Source organism: Daucus carota, chromosome 1 (assembly GCF_001625215.2).
Source record: "Daucus carota subsp. sativus chromosome 1, DH1 v3.0, whole genome shotgun sequence".
NCBI lineage: Eukaryota > Viridiplantae > Streptophyta > Magnoliopsida > Apiales > Apiaceae > Daucus > Daucus carota.
In genome coordinates, this window is record NC_030381.2 from 53,212,868 (window position 1) to 53,233,808 (window position 20,941).

The window sequence follows — 20,941 nt, forward strand, 5'->3', positions numbered from 1 at the left end:
TTTTATATCAAATATTTTAATATATTATATCTAGTGTATTGTCACCTGCCTCAAATGATAAATTATTAGGCTTCGTTGTCACTCGTCAAGGCAAATAGTATGTTACGTGGGTCTATATTAAGCATACTGTTACCGTAAATTTCTACTCCAATAAGTTAATAATAATTAATTTCTAGTGTTTAATATTATCTCTTATAAATAATGAACTTTGTAAAATATAATAGATATAGAAAAAAATATTCATTTATACAAAAAATAGCATATTTAATGTACCTAAAGCTACAAGAATGCATATTTAATCAGTACAAAAAAATAGCATTTATAATTGTTATTCATTTATAAATATTTTGTTATTTAATAATTTTTAATTTTTTCGAACTATACGGAACATCTACAATGAAGATGATATGAACGAGAATGATATCAAATTATAAAAAAAATGAAGAGAATGGTTTACTTATACAATAGAAATAAGGATCTTTTTTTTTCCCCAGAAGAAATAAGGATCTTAGTTCTTATAATATTTGATAATAACAAATCCAAGTAACGTCATATGATATTAATTTTTCACTGAGAGTTTTTCAGCTGGTTAGTAAAATTAATTAAATGGAATATAGATAATTAAAAAGAGTGCATTCGGTTTAAGTATAATATAATTATTAACAAAAATGTATCTCAATAATTTACTAGGAAGGTCAATTTATAATTTATCATTGAATTACATCTCTACGGTACCAGAGATTATTCTCACATGGGGAATTGGGATTATATGGTTACGGAGCGGCCTCGCAGCTAAATTATTATGCACATTGACATTTTAATGCAAAGTGGGGACTGCTCATTAAACAAAGAAGTTCCTGATTTCCTAATTTATAAAACGTGAAATTTGTTTTTTATATAATTAGATTAACATCAATATCACTAGCTTGATGGTGACTCATTCAACATAATTATTTTTGTATTTTATTTTTGAACAAGTGAATCTCACCTCTGCAGAAGAGTGGTCTACAAGACTCCACAGAATCACCCTTCACCAACAAAATCCTAGCATTACAAGAAAATGTGGCTCCAATCCAATAAATCTACCAGCAGCAAGATCCAATTTCCCCAAAACATAAACCTTGTAAAGACTCAGCACAATTCATCGAGCACTTCGAGAATTTTAATATTGCACAAGTTCAGCTCATAACTATTTGGTAATAAAGCAGAGCACTTGCATGGCTTCCAACCAAGTAATTACTAATAAAAGACTATACAAACTTCAGTTAATAATATTTGGTACTCTTAAGGTTAGACTGCTTGAACTTGAAGCCTCCAGCGGTTTTTAACTCGAAAAACCAACACACCCCAATAGTAGATCTTCTAAAATCATACTTTAACATGCCCTAAATACAAGATTGGCATTAAATCAATTCAGAGGGAATAAAACCCAGATGTCGAGTACTAGTGTGTGCCCAAAACACAGGTGCCTTCAGAATACATCCTTGACAAAATCGGGGCACCTTCAAAATGCAATGCCAGACAAAAATGGGGGACCTTATGAAACAGTTCGACCATAACTAATGGATGCAATATACAGATTCTTTGCCCATTTTTCCTGCAAAAAAGACCATATAATCCATGTCACGATACACAATAAACACCAAGTACAAATCAACAACGTGAAAAGGTAAATTGTTTACTCACCTTGACATGTGTGCTAGGAAAAGCAGAAGTCCGTAGTGTTTCTTGCGTTTCATCTGGTGGTTTTCTTCTTGGTATACTAAGAACCAAAGCAGTTTGGTCTGCAGTTGCGGCAGTTGATGTGATGCGATAACCTCCATCCCACCTTCTATGAACACCTTCACTAGGATATAAAAAGTCTAGTTCCACAACCTGCATAAGGTAATATAAACATTTAAGTTTTTTAAACCTGCAAGCATGATCTTTACTAAAATAGAATCCGAGCAAAACCTGGTCAGAAAACCCAGCCCCACGAGACATTACAATCCCCCAACGACTTCCTGCAGTTGCCATAGCGGTAACAAAAAACCCCTCTCTCCACTTCTTGTTTATCCACTTAAATGGAAATGAGTCACTAACTTTATAGGACTGCTGTACAAACTGAGTGCCTAGAATTTAAGAATAAAAACAATCTTAGGTAGACAAAAAATATGACGGAACAATAATGTGCATTCTGGCCTTGGTGCTATACTTACTTTAATAAAAGATTTCAAATGGAGCAACAAAAAGTTCAATATGAAATTATCACAAGCATTATTTAAAAAAATAGGTGTTAAGCAAGTCCACCAACCCTTTGACATTACAACAAGCGAACTCCCGTTGTTAGCCCCTGCTATAGCAGTAATGTAATAATTTTGGTCCCATTGTTCCATGATCCATTCCTAAATTAAGAAGATTGAATATATTAGTTAACTAAATCAACAAACAATATTATACCACAGAAAGTGTAGCATGGATTAAAAGCATGACAAACAAGCATAGTCTACCTTATGAAGAAACTGAGGTGAGATTTCATATACTTGTGAAGAGAATCCAGTCCCGGCATCCATGATTATAGCCCAAAGGTTCAAGCAAGATGCCACACTACTGATAAATAATCCATCTTCATTCCCTTTTTCAATGTGTTGAGCAAGTCTCCCTTCAGCTACATTGTAGTGGTATCTACACAATCAAGTAAAATACAGGACATCAACGTTTTACCATTTACTATGACTATATGAAGCACACTTGCAAGAGATATATACCTTTGCTTCATAGGACGTCGAGCATTATAAACACTAATCCACTGCGTTGCAGGCATTCCGATCCTGATTTTCTTCTTCGGTTGGTCTTCGTCTTCTTCATCCATCACAAGACGTCCTCTCTTCTGTCCAACTACAAGCTACATATAATGTACAGTTACACAATTTTAGTTTATGCTCAAGACAGTTTACGGCCTTCTGTTATATACTTATATTAAAGACTTACAATGTACCACAAGGATAAAGGTTTGTAAAAAGAACCAAAAAGGATAAATGATATATCAACAGTCTAGAAATTTATCAAAAAAATGAAAAAACAGCAGCAAAGGTGTACAGAATTTGGAATCATAAAGCATACCTTCTGAGCACCTTCAGTGTTAAGTGGCCTTACATCTGGATTTGGACCAACTATTCCATCGAAAAGGGAAATATATTTTGCATAGTTAGGCTTCTCATCGAACTTCAAATTTACTACATGTTCAATAAATTCTCGAAATGGTGAAGGACATAAGGAACAAAGAGCTTCTGGGGAGGTTGCCATCTTTTTCTTGCAGACAAGGAACCCTTTATTTTCACCCTAAATGAGATGCTAGTGTAAGAAAGAAATTATATATGACATGACCACATTTTCTTTAAAATTCTGAAACCAACCAACCTGGAAACCCTGCCAAGGCAATCGTCCACGAAGGAGAAAAATGAGTGTGTAGGCAAGAGATTCTAAATCATCTCTTCGGCTTCCAGTTCTTCCAAGATGAGCATGCACACTGGCATACCGCACAGTCCCCCTACACCATGAGTGTTTGTGCAATAATATCAATCATTCATATTACAGATACACATTAAAAGTTAACAGGATACCCAAGACAGAAAGAAAGAAAAGAGCATGTCAAGATACAGTACCTAAAAACATCTGGGCGCTGATCATATTCAACATGTTGGCTTGAGCCTTCTCTCCACTTAGTAGCTGATATCGTTATGTCATGTCAAAAGGGAGGCAACACATAAAGACAAGGCATTGCTGCATTGATGTTTATGATAGACAACTTACCTAAGCCAAGGTCCACCAGAAAGAGCTTCTTCTCTTCTGGTGTTCCAGATGGACCGAGCAAAAAGTTCTCTGGTTTCACATCCCCATGTACATATCTGCACAAATTGAAGTTAATTTTATCAGAACAACATACTTGGTTCATTAAATGTTCATCTAGCTTAATATAGGGAATTTATTTATTTACTGAAACAGAACTTAAATAGAAGGTATGCATTAAAAGGCAACTGGACATGTCATATGTTTTCTGAAGTGATCTCACATATCAAAGATGAATGAAGTATTAGCAATCAAAAATGTGGTCCAGAAAATATGATACAAGCAAATTAGCATTGAAAAATCACAGTGAATTTAGGTACTATTCAGAAGTAACTATAACCCCTGCTGTGTATAGATTACTTTATTTTTTGCTAACAAGTATGAGCCACTTTCTAAATGAAAACATTTTAAAAGGGTTGGACCTGCTGCAGGACACTTATTACAAGTGAAATAGCACAAGCTAAAAAACATCTGTAGAACAGTCCCATGTCATCTACACATGATACATTATATAACGCCTATCTGCACACTATGTAAAATGTAAATACACAAAATCCTTTCACAAAGGACTGTAGCTATATTACTAACCTAGACAAAGGCTAACAATAATCTTTTCTGCTTTATATTTGGGACCATAAGAAAAAAATTTACCCTTTGGAATGCACCTTCTCGAGAATAGAGATTGCCTCAATAGCGATACATGCAACCATTTCAGTTGACATCCTGGAGTTAACAAAGGCAAAATAAAACATCACTAACTCTTAGTTGGACCATATGCTATGATAAAACGTTTCTGGCCTCAGTATAGAAAGATAGCTTACGTGTTAGAGTTAGACTTATTGTTCCAGATGTCCCACAAACTAGGTCCAAGCATGTCCATAACCTGCAGAAGTTGTTCAGTCACTGATTTGTTGGAGAATAAAAGAAATGCAACAAATCTATAGGTAGCCCCAACAACAAAACTAAAACTAATTAACATTTGAAACTAAGAATATTGAAATACCATTATATAGTAATCACCCTGCTTGCCTTTGTAGTGCACGCGCGGAACGCCATGAATGCCTCCAAGGGTACTAAAGAAACAAAATTAACTAAATTACACAGACTTCCCTACAATTAAATGAATACACTGCATCAAACATAACATAAGAATATAATGGAGAACTCCTCACCCATACACTTGCCACTCATAAGGTGGTCCATGATTACATCCTTTGCTGCTTTTGTGCTCAAATTTCAGAGCAACCTAATAAATTTAAAGCATTTCAATTAGCCAATAAGTAAGCACCATTCTCACATGTCAGAACCTCTAAAAGTACCATACCTCCACTGCTCCAGCGCCAGTTCTATCATGTGGAACCGGAGCATTAGTTCGACGTCCTACATACACCTGTCCAAATCCTCCTTTGCCCAGTTTTTTCTCAACTTTGTACAGTGGGGAAGAGCCAACCTGGACCTGTTATATATGAACAATAGTTAAATAAAATCAAAACTACATGGTTGAAATACATTATATGCAAGCAGAGGTCTACTTGAATAAAAGGCCGCTTATGCTTAGATCATGACACATTAAAAACACAGGACTATAAATATATATTTAAAAAATTAGGATTTTTTGATGTATACGATTTAAGGATTTTTTAAGACACTGCTAATATATATACAAATTATAAACTTCCTGTATGAACATTAAATAAAAATTTCCCCTCTATCTTAATCATGTCTCCACCCCTGATTGTCACCAAAACAACAGTTGTAAAGAGACACAACAGATCTACAAACTTACTCATACCAATAAATTCGCAAAGGCAACCCTAGTAATAAGCATAGATGTGTAAATCACGAAAAACATAAACCAGGACACAGTTCAAAATCTCAAAATATAAATTTATTACATTGGGGTGTTCATAAACCACTCACCGCAAAAACCACTTACAAGCTACGATCAAATGCAAGTTAAAATTTATGCACCGCAGCTGCAATTCATATTTAAGCAAACAAAAAATTGGCCAAGTAAACCACAACACAATCTTATAAAATACTAACTTGTAACGCTTATACATATGCTTAAAATTATCATGTTATCAATGTTAATGTTCAGTGTTATGTATAACTTTGTAATTGTAAATTCAACAATATCGCATACATATATATATGTTCTATATGCCAGCAATTTCCACTCTAATTTTCAAGCCAAGGCAGCCCGTAGACCATAAACAATCATAACCCAGTGCGGCTTCATATCTGGAAAATCTCCTACTGATACTTAATTTCGCAGAATCTAGATACATCACACAAAAACATACCATAATCATCAAGATTGCATCTTTACACCACAAAACACATTCAATTCACACAAAACTAACATAAATCAAAACCCCAAAAATATACACAGACAGGTAAATACACAACAATCCTAAGCATAAAATGAACAAAAATTACATATATACCCTTTCAGGAATAGGAGTTGTTCCTTCATCTTCAGCATCCAAACCCTTGTCTCCGCCACTCGGTTCACCACTATACACATCCATCTCTTTCAAAACCCTAATTTCCCCAATTCAATCTATCTCTTTCAATTCCGCCGCATACGACGTCGTTCTCACCGCATATCGACAACCACCTTGCTAATTTGTTTGGTTCTAGAGGCCCTTTTGTTGTTGGTTCGTTCTGCGCCGGTCGGGTCGGGTCAGATAATCGGGTCGTTGATTACACGGCAACTGCGAACTCCTTGACGGAGCTGGAGATGAATATCATTAAGAAACAATATGTCAATTGACCAAAACACCCTTCATGAAGCTTCTGGAGAAATTATGTCGATGATGATTAGTGCGTATGAGGGAAGGAAATTAAAATTTGAATACGGGGTAAAATTGGAATACGAAAAAAGAGTTTTGTGTGCTTTGCATAGGGAATAAATTCTGTATGTAATGTGTATTTATATGGAGAGGAATTAGGGTTAAGCGGGGTGAAATTGGGGGGAGATTTTAGGATTTGTGGAGGGAAACCCAAAAACGAGGAGTAAAAATTATTAATAAAAAAATAGTTCGAAAATAACAAGAATTAATTTCAGTTTTTTTCTCTGGATTAATACCGTAAATTGCAACGTAAATATGTGATATATGGTAATTATGAATCTTGACCTTTTTGGCGTTTTCGGATTCATTGGAGTTCTTAGAATTTATTAATTTTGAGTTTTTAAAATATATGGCTGCCGAATTTGGGTAAATTATGGATCATAATTTTGAATTGAGAAAATATTAAAAAAGTTAAATTTTTACCCCAACTGAATATCTGTTTCCAGAATTTTCAACATTTTTATTACCATATGCTCATTTTTATCTCTTTTTTTGACAAAAATATGCTCATTTTTACTTTAAATATCATATAGAATACTATTATATTCCTGTTTTATTGGGAAGAATTTGTATGTTTACATATAAATCTTAGATAGAACACTCATTTCACATCCGAATATGAAAGGAAAAAATATTTCTTATCAAAAAATATCAGAACAACTTATACCTTTAGAAAATATAACAATTTGAATAAGAGGTAACTGTATATCGCCCCCCGTAAGTATCGTCCAAAAACGATCAAGTACCTATATTTTGAGAAACTCAACTCTCACCCTTTATCTTTAGTGTTTAAGCCCGAGATGCACCCCCTGCCGTTAACTTCCGTTAACTCTTTGCACTCTGTTAAATCGCTATACAGGTAATTGCAATTCGGACCCGCTAACTTACGTTCAAAAACGATGTTGTACCCATATTTTTGGAAACTCGAATTGCACCACCTACCTTTACATCTCAGGAACGATACGCACACCCTCCGTTGAATTTCGTTAACTTCCGTTAAAATACTCCTCCGTCTCAATGCTATAGAAGGGAGAGCAAGAGTTTTAAAAGGAATGAAAAATGAAAAATGAAAAATCTAAAAGGCACCGCAAAAAGGAGAGGAACAAAGAGAGTGGAGAAAAAAATAACACCCAAGAGGCCCCAACATCACATAGGTGGAATAGGTGATAAACCCGGATTTCTTACGACATTTTGTAACACTTCAAGTGGAATAGGTGATAAAATGCTAAAGAATTATCATAGCCTAAGAGGTCTGCAAACTAAAAACACATCAGTATTACCGTATACTACCATGTCACCGACGCATCCAATAAATCAGGACAAGATGCAAGACATGCTATGATTCAAAAACAATCTTGATAACAATTTTTAATCAGCATCAGTAGCCAATTCACATAAAAAAGGAAGGAGAAATAATTCAGAAATATAAAAAGAAATAACACCAAACTAATATTGAAATGTATTCATGATGTTGAAGAAATGCAACGCCGCCTTGTAGATCTTCTACTGGCCACCAAACTATTAGTAATCTCATCTCGAACCTTTTTCATCTCAGTAGCACTCAAACGATGAACCTCTGGCAATGAGATACACCCAGCATTCGCTAGTACTTCGCTAGTGCTTCAGGTGGAATAAAGTTTGGATGTCTATCCATGATCGCAAATGCTAGGTCTGAAATATTACTTCTTCTAATATAGTTATGCAATGCACATGAAGCACAAATGATTCTATTCTGATCTTCTGGTGAATACATTGGCAGTGCTGCTAGTATCTTCCAACGTGCTTTTAAAACACCAAGTGCTCTTTCAATACAACTCCTTAAGGATGAGTGTGCTTGGTTAAAAATTTCTCGAGCTCCTCTTGGATTCATCTCAAGAATTATTAAAACAAATACTAATTTATAAAATATATAAATCTAAATTATAACAAAAAAGAAAGAAGCAACAGATATTGCCGACGAACCTATAGGTCCTTAGTAGCGTTAGATAAAGAAGAACAGTCGGTTCAAAGACAGCGCATTTTTGTGCAGTGAATTGGCGAAGGCCTTCACTACTCAAGTGTTGTTGTGTTGGTGGTCTTTTTGTTGATAATTTGCTAATATAATCACCAATTCTTTAACCGAAACACCAGATGAGGGTTCACTGATTTTATAACTGGGCTCATCTTGATATTCATATTACAGGGTCGACCATTATGACAGATCTTGAAAACTATATATATATTGCGAGAAAAGGTTAAAATAAAATTTCTTAAATTACTTCCACAAAAGAATATAGTTAACATTTTCTCGCTTTCATGAAAAAAATCACTTTCCGCTAAACGAGTAAAATCTCAAATTACAAAATGTTTCCCACAGTGCCAAAGTTATCTAAGCAGATCTCCATGGGAAAAATAACAACGCATTTCCGAAGTGGCCCATAAAGTATGGTAACGGATAGCCCACCAGTCCACCTCATCATCCAAGCAGGGAGGCCCAATATATCCCGTAAAATGTCTCATTTTCAGTTATATATGTTTAATTCTTTTCGCCTGGTTGATATTTTCCTGAAAAAAAATAGACACCAATCTCTATTCTCTTGTGCGTGAAATATAGTGGGTGTTTGCCCCGGAGACTTAAACTCGGATTCTGAAATTATAAATTATAAAGCACTTTGTACCGTTTGTTTAAAAAGGTAAGAATATTTATATAAAGTTAGAGATACTAGCTTTTGCTTCATGTTTTTTATTTTTTTCCAAACACTTTAATCATTTATAAATTTTAATTTGTTTCTAATTTCTATTTATTTTTTATTTTAAATAAGAAGCGCATATTTTTAAGCTCCTCAAACGACCCATAATCATATGAATCGATCGTGAGATCAAGTGAATGTTAATACGAAAACAGGTACTGAAATCTCTCAAAATTGCGTGAAATTATTCACACACTAATTACATGTGTATATATGATTTATAGGGTATCCATTGTTCCATTTACATTATTATCATTTAATTCCGTTATTGGTTGGTTGGACCGAAGTAGGAGGTATTTGAGAAAACTTAAAAAACCTCATACAAAATAGTAGAATTTAATTTTGTTATTAGTCACTAATTATGGAAAATTGGTAACAAAATTTAGCATGTTTTTAGATGGGTTGGCTGATCATCGACTTGTATATTTTTTTTTTAAATTAGGACATATCCAGGGATTCATATATTTTTATGCGGTTTCTTAATATCTACATTTTTAATTTTTCAACACATATTTTAAAATATTTTGATCACATATTTTGAGATATTTTTTAATTTTTTTGTGAACAGAAAATTGATATAATATTTTTATTCAGATTTTTCTAAAAAATTATTATCTTTAATTCTATAATTAAATCACTTAAATATGTCAAAAATTAAAAGACAAATATTTCAAAATGAAGGGAGTATTAATAAGTCACAAGCAGACTTTGTTAAACAAGTACAAAATCTTTTCTGCTAGGTTTGGACCCCATTTTACATTTTGATAACAGTTCTTTTTGATAGAAAATATGTTTGATAAATGAAAAGTAGTTTTTGCGAACAATAATTTTTTGATGCTAATTGATGATGTAGCATTAATTGTTACATATATGTTGTGGTTTGTTAATTTAATTATTTATTCATACAAAATTGACTAAAATAATAGATAATGGGTTATATATGGTTGAAGTGTGATGTTTTTATAATAATTTTATATTTTTTACTTTTTTGATATGTTTAATCTTTTTTGTTTGATTTAAAATTTTTAATGATTAGAGTTTGATCTCGGTTCCAGGTAAGAAGCAACGGTTATTCAATAACCAGGCTTGTATTTTATATTTGGCATGTGTTTTCCTTTTTTTAACAAGGTTTATGCATGTGAAATCTTTCTGCTTTCTTTGTATATATTTATTTGTAGTGTTAGTGTTACATGGCGGGTTTTATTTACTCTATTTGATTTTCTTTATCTCTTTTAACAATTTTTTTAGAGTAACTACTCGAATGTACATTGTACCTCACCATGCATGCAAACAAAACACCAAACATACAGGTCTTACTAAAAATATAAGATTCACTTTTCTTTTTTTTTTTCGGCATCTCCTTCCAGGATCCCTGTGAACTTAAATCTTTTTACAAGCTTTATGTAATTTCCCTCTTGCGTCTCCATGCATATGTATAATATCTAATTTTAGTGATGAAACTTGGTTGGTTTAGTTTGGTTCCTCGTGATCAGAGAATGCTTGTTTAATCTGCAGTGAGAAGTTGATATTGTACAGTCATTTCCTATCTTTGTATCCGGCCCTTGCAACAGAAAGTGAAGGAGTTAAACAAAGAGATAGCCAGATGATGGAGTGGTTGAGCTGGAGTTTAAATTCTCGTGATCAGAACCATGAAAAAGTTACTTGAGAGGTATAGAAAACTAAAAGTACTTCTTGGTTGAAATTAATTGCGTGTGTCTTTGAGATATTTTCCTTCACGCAGAAGTCAGAACAGATTTTGTATGTGGAAATAACTAGACCAGATGATCAGTTTACAGGAGCTTCTAGCGGGTCTAATTCAACTTAATTATAAATATTCATTTATTCATTCAGAGCACTGTTGTCAAATGTGAAATTCGAACTCAATTGACTAATACACACAATAAAGATTGATTGAAGATTAATTAAAATTTGAGATATTAATAAAATAATTGGAAATTTAATTGGTTCAGCAAATTATAAACATGAATTAATCGACAATTGATTATGGTCAATAAACGATTTTTGGAATGATGATTAAGAGAAATATGTGCTAGAACAATTTTTTTTTTTCAATTTAAGAGGGTTATAAATCATTGCCAAACAAGACATGACCAGTATCATTTCAAATAAAAAGCGACAAGAATAGTATATTCTACCTTTTTTCCATGGTATTTAGATGCTAATCTTTGAGCTTAGTGTAATTATATTGTGTTATCTGAATTTATGAAAAATTATTACTATTATTATCAGAGTCTATAATGCAAGTCCCACGTCGACTACATAACAAAGCAGCTGCAAGAGCTGCAGTTTGATTAACCCACAAATATTTAAAGTACTTATTGCGCCCTAACAACCAATAAAAACCAACACTGTTCCTCTGCACACTCATCATGCACCTAAATTATACTTTCAGGTAACAGGTAACGACCCTGTTGCCCTCAGGCATCATCTTTATAAAAGTAATAAAGTAAAGTTTTTATATTTCTTTCTCATCAATAAAAATGGGATGCTGACCCCAAAAGTAGGTCTTTTTTTCACAATAAATAAAAAAAACTAGATCACATTATATGATAATTACAGCTAACGTCATATTTTTCAGATATATATATATGCAGGGCGTGTTTTGGGAATCTGAATTTCATTTGAAATCCAATTTATTTTAGAATTTGAATATAGATTTCATTTGAAAACCACCCATTCAAATATTAGTATATATTAGTATAAATCTGAGAATTTAAAATGACAACTCAAATTCTGTTATTTGAAATGAAATGCATGTTTCCAAACGTCGTTTTAGAAGTTTTAATACATATCAATATTTAATATAATTTCCTTTTATCTTTTCCTCTGCATGACACATGCAACTTGTGCAAAACCAAAACGAAATAAACAAAAGTTGATACCTTCCAGAAGTTTGATGGAAATCAGAGTATATATATGACAAGATATCGCTGGAACTTCCATGCATAAACCCAAACTCTAGAACAAATTTTACTCTGCAGTAACAAAAAATCATATATTTTTTTTCATCATGGCTCCTACTAGAGATAATTACCCTGCAAGAGTGGCTCTATACACTCAACCCACCCCAACCCCTCCTCAAAAACCCCCAAAGCTCTCCATGGACAGCCTCCACCGAACTATCTCCGACATCTCAGCCGAGCTCCGCAAAGAGGCCGAAGCCGCATCCCACGAACTCAACCATAAACCACTCCCCCCGATCTCCGAGGTCGAAGACGCCAAGTGCGAGTGCTGTGGCTTGTCCGAGGAGTGCACCCCCGAGTACATTAGCCGCGTGCGTGCCAAGTTCTCGGGGAAGCTGATCTGCGGGCTCTGCTCGGAGGCCGTGAAGGAAGAAATGGAGAAAAATGGGGGGCAAATAGAGGAGGCTTTGAGTGAGCATATGAGTGCGTGTGCGAAGTTTAATCGGTTTGGGAGAACGCATCCGGTGTTGTTTCAGGCTCAGGCTATGAAGGAGCTTCTGAAGAAGGGGGCGTCGTCGAGAGCCAAGTCGTTGAGCCCGAGAGATCTTAATAAGGGTGCGAAGAAGGGGGGGATTGCGAGGAGTTCGAGTTGTATTCCGGCGCTTACGAAAGATATGATCGAGTAATTAAGTTCAATGATCGGAAGGTGATTATTTAGCTAATAAGTTTTCAGTTGATAACATGCACAAGCAGGTTATTTACATGCACGGGGGTTTGGAAACAATTTAATCTCCGCTAATGTTCACTTGTAATTGTTTGAACATATATTACTATAACTTTCTTTTATAATCCGGTGCTTGATCAATTTTCACGCATCTCAATTAATCAGGATAGGAGTAACTGTTAGCACATACACCCCAGAGATTACTTCTCTATGGCTAGAAGAATTACTTCTGCGGTTCTCATCCTGATGTTCTTTTTCATCACTAGCGATTTAGTTATATAATTGATCTTAGTTGATTTGGATTAAAGCAAATGGGACGTTTGATTGGCTGATGTTATGTCTTTCATCGCAAGACAAAATTTGTAGCCTATTCAAATTTACTAAAATTTGAAATTTCAAAATTGTTAATGATCGGAAATTACTTTAAATACTACTGAGATACTAATTTCGGTGTTTTTTAGTAGTTCAAGGGGAGAACGGGGAGAAGAGGCAGTGAGTGCCTTAATTTTGATAAAAATCCAATTCTAAGCCGCGGTCTACTTGGAATAATTATAAACTTGTATCTTTTTGGTTATGATTTTAGTTTTTATTTTATTAGCAAACTTATTATTTATGTAATCATTTTTACATAAATCAATAATGAGAAGGTTATATATTTATGATAAATATAATATATTAGTAAAATATAAATAAATTTATGGATCATTATACGTATACTGGTCATAAAATATATGAAAAACATTTATTATAAGATTTTCAACCACACTGCATAATATATGTTGCATAATATAATATATGAGAGAGTTTCTGTACCCACTACATTACAACTTTTAATATAAGGGGTATTATCGAAAATCACAACTCTAACGCAACAATCGTTATAGCCAAAACAAACAAAAAGATTTATAACGCTGACTATACACAGCCTACAATAGATTTATTATACACGGCCTACGATAGGTTTATTTAGTTCACTCTTGTATCTCCAACTCCGAGTTTTCTTCCAATCCCATATAATTTTAATTTTATTTAAAGACTTCACTCTATTTATTTTTATGTATCTGTTTAATAAATAACAGTCATGTAGAATACATTCACTTGATGCTCATGCACAAAATCTGGCCACTCGTAACAAATATTTATGAGAAAGGAACAAACGATGCATGACTCTTCTTGGCTAGCCTGGGTTGTGCGTTTTTTAACCTTCTGCAACAACATCAATAAATTATTCTGCAACCATTATTCTTTTGTGAAGCAACTCAGCGACAACACAAATACTGATTAACGTTGCGTTCACGTGAATTAAATGAAACGAGAAGATAATGTAACGAATTATAAATGGGAGGAAAGAGAAAGTATAATATTATAATTAAATGTGAACGTCCAAATTTATTATAACAAATTAATAGGAAATTATAATAAATAAGTGGATTAATATTTTCTCATAATACCTGGGTTGATTTTCAGTTCAAACAGTTAAAATGAAATGAATGAGCAGATGAAAATTATAGCATTTTTTCTAATCAACCATAATTTTGAGTAAAAATTTCATTTAATTCTCTCTCAGTTTCATTTCAGATTGAACCCCAAATAAAAGATATTATCTAAGAAATTTGTTTGGTGTCCGAGAAATCGATCTCCGACTAGATCCACTGCTAGTTGTGTGTTGGTTTTCCATTATTGCACGCCGAAATGTGGAGTTGTAACGACTAGCAACTCCTAGCGACTAGTATACTATCATCATTTACCCTGCAAGAGTGGCACTCAACCCACCCCAGCTCTCCATGGACAGCCTCCACCGAACCATCTCCAAATGTTATTATGAGACTGCGGTGTATAAATATTACTCCCTCGAGTTTTTATTATTTGGCGTTTTAATTTTCGGCACACATTTTTGAGTGTTTGATCGGGTAGTTAAAACTATTATTTTTGATTGATTTTTTTTTTTGTGAATTAAATTTTGATTATATATTTTCATTCAGAAAAAAATTAAAAAAAAATAATATTTCTAACTATCCGGTCAAAGGACTTAAAAATGTGTGCCAAAAATCAAAATGTCCATAATAAAAAATAGAGAGGGTAGAGATTAGGCTAAATGTGTATTTCGGTGTTTTTGTAGTAGTTCGTGGGCAGATGTAGTGAGTGCCTCGTTTTTTCCGATTAAAATCCAATTCTTAGGCTGTTTAAGTTGAAATAAAGTTGGATCTCTTCTGTTATGATTTTATTAGCTGATTTGTTATATATTTATTTAATCTTTTTTGCATAATAAATTGATAATGAGAAATTTATATATTTTTGATAAATACTTGAAAAAGATATAATATATGACTTGTCATAAGACTCATAACAAAACAATACACCTTCAATATACCATCAGAGATTAAATGTAACAAAATATCCTATAAATAACCACAATATTCAAAAAAAACAATTATAATAGTGAAAACAAAAGAATACACGATCGGAATAGACATAAGATTTATTTAATTCACTCCCATATCTAAAAGTTTTCTCCCAATCTTATAATTCTAATTTTATTTAGAAATTGCACTTTGCGTATATCTGTTTTTATAGATCACAGTCACGTATTGTGTACTCGCTTATGCTCACAAAATCTGTGCACTTGCTAACAAAACTTTATGAGAAAAACAACCAATGCATGATTCCTCTTGGATGGCCCGAGTTGTGCGAGAACATGTGAGTACGGGCATTTCATTTGTAACCATGATTTTCATATAATAGGATTTGAGCATTTAAATTCTCAAACTTACATATACTAATAATTTAATATTTCAAAAGAAATCCAGATTCTGAAACAAATCATAATACATGTTAAATAACATTATATGCCACAAGAATGAATTACACATTATATTTGAAGAATTTAGCCATCTGGTGACTGATACTAATACTAAGATCCCTACCATGGCCACGGCGAGGTTGGCTCTAGTAAGTTGGAGCTCGAATAAAGTTTGACTGTATTTAGCAGAACTAAGCGGTTCATTTGTACGGTTGCAACATTGGAAGAATTGACAAATAGTAATCTCAACGACGCTGTAAATTTCGAATCAACACCACGCCAACTTTGTGTGCTGTAATATAACACTGGATTACCTTTTCTTTGCTTTCCGTTCTAGCTCGAAGCTGTGAGAATCGTGACACACAGGCTCACAGCAGAGGATTAGAATTAAGATAGTTCATATACAGGAGGTGTGTAGATTCTACAAGATTGCATAATTAGCTTGCTAAGTTTTCATTTGAGCAAATATTTATAATTTTTGTAAAAAATGTGATCGCAGGATTCATTCAGCTCAAAGTAAGATAGTATATAAAGTTTTGGAGAGTTTTTACTAAAATGTTCTTTTATAGTAAGCTTCCTTTATTAACGTCTCAGTGTTCTTTTGACAACTTGTTTTCTCGAGCTCATAATTTAACAAAATTATAGAACATGTATAACTATTTAATAAAAATTGTAAGATGAGATATGGTACTAAAGTTCCTTAAACTACTGTTACGATGCTTATAACTATTTTCTAATAAACGTCGACGACACACCCCTAATTATAATAATTATAAGAAGCACACCAAGTTTGAGAAGACTTACAAGTCACACTACTTCTAATACAACAAGTAATTTTAGGACCCGTGCCAATTACAGCAAAAGACTAAAAGAACAAAAATACATTCTCATAATACATAGTTTATTTAGTTCACTCTCATGTCTCGAACTTACTATACATTCCACCATTTTTATATAATTTTAATTTTATAATTTAGATACTTCACTTTGTTTATTTCTCTACATCATTCTTATAATTTAGAGCCTTCACTTTGTTTATTTCTCTATATCTCATTCTTATAGATAGCAGTCATGTACTATACTCAATTAATGCTCACATAAGATATGAGGACTTGTAACAAAATTTTGGGAGCTACAAAGAACAACCGATGCATGACTCTTCTTTGGGTAGCTAGGGTTGTGTGTTTGTTAACCTTCTCAGATCTCACGCTGAAAGTAAGCTAAGCTAGCTGCAGTTGTTATCAAATTTATCATACGGAATGTGCCTCAACTGCAGATCTATTTCAGTTAAATATATGTGAGGTGATTTTGCAAGATTTTTTAAGACAGCTGGTAGTCATCGAGTGACCTTGTTGTTTCAATCCTTCGTTATCGTATCTTCACATATTGCCTTTCAACAAAAGCGGCTATGTTTGACTGTTATTATTGACCGGTATCTATTTTCAACTGTTAATATTGAAAAATAAAAATGGTCAGAATTATACGGTTGAATTTAATTAATAGTAGCTATTTTAATAAACGGATGAAAATAGAGACTGTCAAAAAAGAGCGGTCAAATTTATTCTGCCAATTTATCCCACCCATTAATTTGGTCGAAAATAATTTCAGTTGAAATATTTTAATGACGAGAAATTTGTTGCATTTTTCAATTAAAATTAACTAAAGTCTAGACTCTAGAGGCCGAGCTGGGTTCTTTCAGTTCACTAATTGATTTCTTTATCATTATAATCAAATACCAAGATGTATATAAGGGTTCGCCTATATAGAGTCGCAATTTCCGGTTCATCAATGACAGAATTCTGGAAATTAAGGTTAGTAAATAAAACATACCCCCTCCATATCTCAAAATACATGTCCATTTCAAAAAAATTGTTTTAAAATACTTGTACACTTCAAATTTCAATATAAATTTATATTTTTAAAATCAACTCCCCTTCACATATTTCTATTCATATTTTCAAGATCAACCATATACCATGCTCAATTAATGATTTAATACACTTCTTATTTTCTTAAAGTTGAAATTAAAATTGAAAGAGGAAATATACTTAATTGAATAAATCAGAATTAGACAAAAAAATCTTACTAGACTACTTCAAATTTCTAATTTAAAATTTTGTTATAAATAGAGAATGATCTAGGGCTGGTTTTCGATAAATAGTGCCCTATCAATACAATGATATACCTATATCTGATATTAATCGGATCAAAACCTTTTCACTTGTTTTAATGCAATTGTTGAAATCCAAAATCAATACTTATTAAAGACATTCATAACTATACTATTTAGTTCACTTTAATATCTACAAATGTAAATTTTGATATCGTATCAATCTGAACTAAATTCTTATATTCAATAATAAAGTACAGCGCTCTTAGCTCTTAGTTTCTAAAATATATGGCCACTAGTCATGTAAAATATATCTACATACGGAGTTGATGTCTTCACAGTGTTGTAGTACTTTCCTTCTATTATTCAACGCAATACAAAAGCCACAAGATATATAAGGGGTCGTTTGGTTCAGCTGATTCTGGTATCAGGTATGGGTTTTGTTCATTCCAAACCCATACCTGGTGTTTGGTTGTCTATTTTTATAATCTGATACCCATACCTCAAACCCACCTGGAATCAGATTTGATACCTTAGGGGGGAGGTGGGTATGAGAGAGGAGTATGAGGTATCAAATGAAAATTTTATTAATTCATTTTTATTTATAAAGTTAAATACAATCTCAAAACACATAAATTAAATATGATATTTTTTTAATCTGAAATAAGTTATACTTATTTTTATTTACTATTAATTAGTAATATTAGTTATTACTAATTATTTATTTTTATTCTAGTACATAAATTATTTATTTTCATTCCAGTATTAAACCAAACACAAGATATCAAGAATGATTCCTCAACCCATACCAGCTTAACCCGATTCCTGATTCCAAACCCATACCGTCTCGTGAACCAAACGACCCCTAACTTATTTTGATTAATATTTGCACATAGTTCTGTAGTTTCCTTATGTAGTGTTGACGCCTGATTAATCGAAAGACTTTCATCAACTTATGTAAGAGCGGGTTATTATTAAAAAAAAAATTATTTAAAAAAATAATTTTAGAAACCAATTGTGTAAAACATGTAAGGAGTCAAAAAAAAATCATATAAAAATGTGAGGACTAGTATATTACTTACTTTAATATAACTTATTGTATATGTATGTCTTATGTGAGCATTAATTGAGTAGTATAGTACATGACTGCTATCTATAACAATGATATAGAGAAATAAACAAAGTGAATTCTCTAAATTATAAGAATGATGTAGAGAAATAAACAAAGTGAAATATCTAAACTATAAAATTAAAATTATATAAAAATGGTGGAATGTACAGTAAGTTCGAGCCATGAGAGTGAACTAAATAAAATATGTATTATGAGAATGTATTTTTGTTCTTTTAGTCTTTTACTGTAATTAGTACGGGTCCTAAAATTACTTGTTGTATTAGAAGTGTGACTTGTAAGGCTCCTGAAACTTGGAATACAGAAAATACGTCTTAAAATATATAAATTTAGATTTGCGACGGAAATACTCCGCCGTAAATTTAAATTTTTCTCTATAAATTATGAAAAATATTCAAGAAAGAAACCGTCAATAGTTACTTTATGACGTTTCGTTGAACTTACTATTTAAACAAAAACAACGAATATGTTCAACTGGAAACTCCAACATACACGTTTTTAATTTTCTCTAGTATCTTATTAATCACACTATAAAGATTTAATTTTTCACTATGTCCTTATAATAATTCTAGAGCAATCTTAGAAAATATTCCTTATAATAATTCTAGAGCAATCTTATAAAATTTCTAGGTCTGTTCACAAACTCATATAGCTTTCTTTGTTGGTAGGATATTAGTCATCTTATATATACTCGACCTTTTTTATTTTTGAAACCAGTCATGTCTATAGTATATACTTACTTTTTAGACATGCCTGACGCTCACAAAATATATGACAGCCAAGAATACATTTACCTAAGGAGCAAAGATGCATGACTCTTCTTGGTTAGCTGGTGTAACTAATTTGATCCTGTTAATCTTTTCATGGTCCAACATACAAAAAAGAGAACGAAAGATCGTGAATTCCCGGAAAAGAATAAAAGAAAATAGATTCTGGATTTGACCAACCAATATTAATTATATATAAGATATACGGTCGAGGTTAAAGAAACAATTTAAAAGAGCCGAGTGAAATAATTAAAAAATGTTTAAGATTAAAAAATTATAAAATATTCATATTTTAATAATAAATAAAAATTTGTTTGTAGATTTTAAAAATTATTATAAAATTTTGTATTTTGTTCTTGAATCTTACAAAATTTGTGCGCTTAAAATTCCAAGTATTATGGCCATTTCTGTGTTTTTGACATGCCACCGAGTCTATCAATAGAAGAAAACAAATTATCTTTTTATAATCTTAAAGCATCTCCATCGTGAGAAACCTAAACTATAAATTTAGTGGACTTATCAAAAATAAAAATTATAGTCAAACGTCTTCAAAAAGCGACACTCCAACCAGGCACACTCCTACATAGACAACTTCCTATGAATGACTAAATTTGTCGAATATCTACATGTCTGTAAGAAATCTATAGGAAGATTACACATCATTTATTACCATCCCAAACTGATATATTCTATTTATAACAATTGAAATTAATATTAATATCATACTATTTTTAAATTATAGCCAACTAATATAGCCAATACCATCGAAACACAATATCTTACCGAATTTTACATAATATCTTACAGATTCAATATAGCCGACGATTATAACCAACGTCATTGGACATGCTCTTAATTAGTACGCTCAAATAATGCTTTAGTTTACGTCGTTGTCAGCATTATATTTTTTAAAGATAAGCATCATATTTTTTAAAGACATATCTTTTTATCTCGTTTGACTTATTACACACTATAAATTTTATTATTTTTGAAATGTACATTGAGAGAGATGTCCAGAAGAAAGATTACATAAAAATGAAAGCACAGACCGAGCGATTCAGCCAGTTTTAGA

General features: G+C 32.4%; 2 protein-coding genes across 2 annotated transcripts; one reads left to right on the top strand and one right to left on the bottom strand.

Annotated features, from left to right (window-relative positions):
* Positions 1 to 1,140: 1,140 nt before the first annotated feature.
* Positions 1,141 to 6,656, bottom strand: LOC108205066 (casein kinase 1-like protein HD16). The gene is made up of 16 exons (XM_017374841.2): positions 6,279 to 6,656; positions 5,153 to 5,284; positions 5,001 to 5,074; positions 4,832 to 4,901; positions 4,650 to 4,711; positions 4,480 to 4,551; positions 3,793 to 3,887; positions 3,645 to 3,708; positions 3,400 to 3,529; positions 3,103 to 3,321; positions 2,748 to 2,884; positions 2,490 to 2,664; positions 2,294 to 2,384; positions 1,954 to 2,111; positions 1,687 to 1,875; positions 1,141 to 1,597 (listed from the first exon to the last, which is right to left on the bottom strand). Exons 1-16 carry the CDS (start codon positions 6,360 to 6,362, stop codon positions 1,538 to 1,540), a joined length of 1,812 nt encoding a protein of 603 aa, XP_017230330.1. The 5' UTR covers positions 6,363 to 6,656; the 3' UTR covers positions 1,141 to 1,537.
* A 5,716-nt stretch (positions 6,657 to 12,372) lies between these two features.
* On the top strand, positions 12,373 to 13,188 carry LOC108197324 (uncharacterized). Its single transcript, XM_017364909.2, has one exon. It carries the CDS (start codon positions 12,447 to 12,449, stop codon positions 13,023 to 13,025), a length of 579 nt encoding a protein of 192 aa, XP_017220398.1. The 5' UTR covers positions 12,373 to 12,446; the 3' UTR covers positions 13,026 to 13,188.
* Positions 13,189 to 20,941: the final 7,753 nt, after the last annotated feature.